This window comes from Galeopterus variegatus, unplaced genomic scaffold, assembly GCF_000696425.1.
Source record: "Galeopterus variegatus unplaced genomic scaffold, G_variegatus-3.0.2 Scaffold2592, whole genome shotgun sequence".
NCBI lineage: Eukaryota > Metazoa > Chordata > Mammalia > Dermoptera > Cynocephalidae > Galeopterus > Galeopterus variegatus.
This window is the reverse complement of record NW_007728703.1, coordinates 144,827-150,391: the sequence shown is the minus strand read 5'-3', so window position 1 is coordinate 150,391 and position 5,565 is coordinate 144,827. Positions and strand designations below refer to the sequence as shown.

The window sequence follows — 5,565 nt, the reverse complement described above, 5'->3', positions numbered from 1 at the left end:
AAGATTAACTAAGAAGTTATACTCTGGCCGGGACATGAAAAGATTCCACGCGGCGGCTGCGTGATGATTCTCCAAAACTGAACGATCGTTATATAGCACCGCCTAGGCAAATAAGTCAAAGAGAGAAGAGTTCAACTTTTTAAATTGAAAAAAAAAAAAAAAATAGAACCATAAAAATAAAAAAATATGCAATGCTTTTGAAATAGTTCTTTTTTCCCCATGGAAGAAACAAATGTAATCTTGTGACTGCTGACAATGCGACTGTACAATGACTGTTGGTTACTTTGATTGGTTAAATTTCCTTTTCTGTAAGATAAGTTCCTTTCCTTGAAACTTTATTCCAAACTCTTGCAAGTGAGGGGCACTAGCCTGCCTTAATAAATAGTTTTTCTTTAGTTTTTTTTTCTTTAGATTGCTTTGCAAGGTGCAGAAATTTAAACATTAAAAAAATACAAATATATCAATATCCTTAATAGGAGGTAACTCAGTTACTTTCTGAATCTGGTATAAAAATTATCTCTCTTAGTTCAACACATATAACTGTTAAAGAGGAACAGGATCCCTGAGAAGCACACAATTCAAACATTCTCACCCCACAATCAACCACAGGAAATGTCACCCTTTATGTAATAATTGGAGATATACAGTAATATGGTAAGCGTCTACTTGTTTGAAAATCTCTAATAATGCTGAGGGAAGCTGCAAAAAAAAAAAGAAGGTGCCTACACAATGCCTAAAGACCGGCGTGTGAAACAGACTATAGAGGAAAAACATGGCACAAGGACAAAAAGGAAAGACTAAGCACATAAACATAAATATTAATACCGAGGTAAGTAAAAAAGCAGATATGTGCAGGAAAATCTGAACGATAAATTGTGCTGGCAAGAGGATTTTTGCCTATTTTTAGGAAAAATAATTCTGGTGTGTGAAGAATATGTGGAAAGAAGATAAAGTAGGTAGTCAGGAAAAAAAATCAGGATATTTTTACAATATATGGATTCAAGGAAATTTATAGATAGTCTGTAAGAGAGGTTGTAGAAATGGATGTGAGTGGTGTAAAAGACAAAAGGCAAACAGAAAACAAAAAGAGTAAATATGAGACCATATGGCCTCTAGATCCTCTAGAAAGAAGAACAGAGGATCTCAGGATGTCCAGTAACTTGGGTCCAGCTGACTAAATCAAGGGGAAACTGACTGAGTTTAATTGTGTTGATGGAGATGGCTAGATAATTAGTGATTAATTTTTGATTTTGATTTAAATACACACCAACATGGACTTCTTCAAAGTTATTCATTGTCTTTGGAATCTATGTTGGAATCTATGTTGAGGTATAAAATTTTCCTCAAATGAATGAAAAAAGTTTATGTTAAATTTCTACTAACCTATAGATACATCATAAGAATCATAATTGGTCTTTGGAATCTATGTTGGAATCTATGTTGAGGTATAAAATTTTCCTCAAATGAATGAAAAATGTTTATGTTAAATTTCTACTAACCTATAGATACATCATAAGAATCATAATTGGTGTAATACATATATTTCAAAGGAATGGGTTTATATACAAAGAAGCATTACATTCTTAAAAATCCAAGAAAGATTTGGTTCTCTAATCTTTTCAGAAAGGGACTTTTGTGTAGGTTGCTTTTTCTTTGTTAAGGAAGTTCATTAACATGAATTCAAGTAGATGTTCTTCCAAAGAAGAAAATTGAGAAGGGATCCCCATGGGTCACAAAGGTGCATGCCTGCCATTAATATCTTGGAACAAACCATGATATCTTTTCAGAATTAGCACGGTCTCTAAGAACTTTATCCTAGGACTAAGTACGGTTTGGTTTACATTTACTTGGTATCTATTATAAATCCAATGTATACAGAGAAATCTCCAAATTGAATAAGTTCTCTTAGTAAAAATCTAAAGATTTACCTGAGGAGCACTAGTTGCAACCAAGAAAGCATTAGTCCTTCCAGGGTGATCATAGTCATGCATAGCCGCAGCCACGTACAGCGCCATCAACTCCAAGGCTGGGATATTCCCAGACAGACACCCATATTTATCATCTGGCATGTTATACGTTTTTGAGAATACATATCCCATATGTCCATGTGTGAATCCACTGTCTGAATCTGGGAAGAGAAAATGAAAGTAACAGAAATTCTTTAAAAGTATTAAACTCATATCACTTGTCTTCTGTTTTAAAAAACCACTCTTTTGTTCCCATCGTCCACAAGGAAGCACAGGTGTACTTAATACATACCTGAATCACTTGCTGAACCATGATCATTAACCACAGTTGAGAGGCCTGGAATAGGTTGTGTAGTAAGATACCAAACAGCATGCAACACGTCAGTGGCATGGATTCTGTTATGATCTGTAACCGGTGCAAAGAAACACTCAACGATTTGTGAACTTTGGGGTCCAAGGACTAAGACTGCCATCTACTGGATAAACAGTTTAGACCTACCATTGTAATGCCCCAATGAAAGCCTGCCAAACCGTCTAGGACAAATACTCTTTGATTACTCTTCCATAACTCCACAATATTCATAGTAATGAGAAAAAAACAATACAACACTCATCATGCATGCATATGTCTAAAGTGGAAAAATCTGTATCCACAGTCTATCAGAAACCTATCAATACAGGAAACTCACTACGTGAAACAACTGTAATATTTACTCTTGTACTTATTTCCATGATCCTGTGTAGGACTGTACAGAGGACCAGAATAAAAGAAAGAGCCACAACACAGTTCAACTGGATCAGACCAATGGTCTATACCACCTAATATTTCATCTCTGATAAAAGGCACCTAAATATATAATCTGTGAATAGAACATAATATCATTCTTTTGTGATATCAATCTTAAAATACTGAGATAAAAATGAATAATATCTTTTACATGTAGATTACATTCACAAGCAAAATTCAAAGCCAAAATCAATGATGTTCTCTGATCTAGAAACTTGAATTTGGGAATATTGTTCTAGGAAATAACTAAAAAGAAAAATAAAAATCTCTTTGTACAATAATGTAGGGAGCTGAGCTATTTAGAAGAGTAAAAACTATGGAAAACTCACATCCATTAGTCATAATGTCATTATCATGGGAAGGGGATCCTAGTTTATATGTGGAAGTCAGCTTCTTTCAAACCACAATCAAATTCTCAGTGTGCTCTTGGCTCACCTTTTTCTCATGCAATTCTTCCACGTTTTATTCTTGCTTATCTGCTGCTTCATAATGCTTCATTAATTGGTATGCTTTATCCTAAATATATTAACTTTACACATTTTATTTCTACAAACCAAACATGATGGTGTTTCCTTCTCCAATATAATAGGTTATATTTATGAATAATACTCAACAGATGAGGAGAAGAGAAACATAGTATAGAACAAAAAGAAAGACAGGAATATGAGAGAAACACCTGTTCTCTGGTCAGAGGGGAGGAAGCTACAACATGTGTGGAGTTGACGGCACCCAGGTGGTCTATAGGTAGATGGTGCCTATTTTCCCACATTTCTGGCAACTCTTAGGAGTCAGTCTTTAAGTGAACATACGTAGCTAAATCTCAGGTAAACACCCCAGGAATTCAGTTGAAGAGCTTGGGTGTGGATGTGAAAAGATCTCCTCAGAAGAGCTTTAAGAAAGAGAACTCTTAGACTCCTGACCAGGAAATAGCAAATCGTGTGTACCTGTGTCGTTGCTAGATGTGAATACTGAGATCATACAGTACTTCAAAAGATAATTTTATTAAGGTTGGAGTCTATATTCCTGATTATAGACCATTTCAATTGATAAAGTCCATCCCATTGACAGATAATTTATAGACAAGACAATTACACTTTATGTCTATACCTGTACTATGTACAAAGTTGATAAGTTGGTCATACTAGAGTTTTCTGGATTTGGGACATTTCTGGTTTTGTCTCTGCTCTGATATTTATTACCCGTTTACCGTGGGCGAGTTACTTAAAACTCATTTCCTTTTCTTAAAAATAAGATAGATTAAAAAATCTCATTTCTGTATCTTAAAAATGTGAGGACAATAATAGTGCTAATTTCATAGCACGATTGTGAGATTTACAGAACTTTATTACCCGTTTACCGTGGGCGAGTTACTTAAAACTCATTTCCTTTTCTTAAAAATAAGACAGATTAAAAAATCTCATTTCTGTATCTTAAAAATGTGAGGACAATAATAGTGCTAATTTCATAGCACGATTGTGAGATTTACAGAAGAGAATCTATTTTAAAGTCCTGATACACAGTAAACTTGCAATTAATGTAAATATCAAAGACATAAAATAAGTTGTTGCTGCAGAACAAGATGGTAAACTAGTGTAGATTGCTGACTTTCTCCTAAAATCAATGCTGGATTTGTAAGAATAGGATTGAAGAGCTGAAATAAAAGCTCTTCTGAGCCCTTGAGGACGTAGAAGGCAGAGACAATCTGGTATAGGAAGAAAACGACAGTGTGGGTGGCAGGTGCCACTGTTGTTGGGAGAGGACCTGTCAGCTAAGTTCCTTTGTCCTGTTGCAAGCTGGGAGGATTACTACATGCAAGTAATTACCATTGCTATTGCAAGTTAGAGAAACCTACGCATGAGCCCAGCATTTCAAGGGTGGATGGGGGCAGTATTAGGGTGTTGGCTGAGGCTTTTTGGAGGGAGGAACAGACAACATCAACTATACGTGAGCTTGCAGCTCTTGAGCTATGCTATGCCCGTCCAGTCCCTCACCTCAAGGTCCAGGGCCAGAAGACTTTCTAGGTAATTTTTCCAAAGTTTCAATGAAACAATGATTATATGTCAAAATAATTTAGAGCTAAAAATATAGAAATAAGAAAAGCTGCCAACATTTTATGATGCCAGTATAATCTTTATTAGAATCTTTGCCAGTTAAAGACAATATATGACAAAATAATGCTCCTTTTGCTTTTGAGTATTAGTTCAAAAGTACTAAATATAACAACAACAAACTAAATCTAACTGCTTCCTTAAATATAAATGTCTAGTTATGTGTTTGTATGTCTAGGAGAATTACCACGTCATCGATCACTGAAGCAGAATGGAAAACCATCTGCCGTGTAAAGCAGACAATAACATGCTTATTAAGCAAATATTTACTTAGCATACACTATGTGCAAGAATTACGCCAGGTGCTGTTATTGCTGCTGCTCTTGCCATGAACTCTCTGGTGACCCAACACAGGAGCAAAGGCACCCAGGAAAGAAGCTAGCTAGGTCAGCGCAAGGTGCAGTACTGACAAATTTCTCTATGATACATAAGCATGCTCAAAGATTCCTCTTCTTGTTCAGGCTATGGCAGCCAACTGAGAGGGTTAAGAACTGATATCAGAGCTATCCCTATTTAGTCCCCTCAAGCAGCACCAGCAGGGACCAGTGGAAGCCCCAGTGGCACAAGATAAACCAACCATTTTAAAATGGCACCACACAGGCTCAAAAAATTAGATGACCAATGAAGCCAGACCATCAGCCCACAAAACTAGGCCAGAACCTGTGTGCCAATCTAAACAGAGCAGATGTCTGCTTAAAAAAAA

General features: G+C 35.9%; 1 protein-coding gene across 1 annotated transcript in view; it reads right to left on the bottom strand.

The window, feature by feature from the left end:
• The window catches only part of PDE3A (phosphodiesterase 3A, cGMP-inhibited), a 121,616-nt gene that overhangs the window by 17,572 nt on the left and 98,479 nt on the right, over positions 1 to 5,565 (bottom strand). Inside the window, exons 10-11 of the mRNA XM_008582365.1 lie at positions 2,260 to 2,373; positions 1,929 to 2,128 (exon numbers count right to left, since the gene is read on the bottom strand). Of these exons, the coding sequence (XP_008580587.1) occupies positions 1,929 to 2,128; positions 2,260 to 2,373 (314 nt within the window). The remainder of the gene's footprint in view (positions 1 to 1,928; positions 2,129 to 2,259; positions 2,374 to 5,565) is intronic.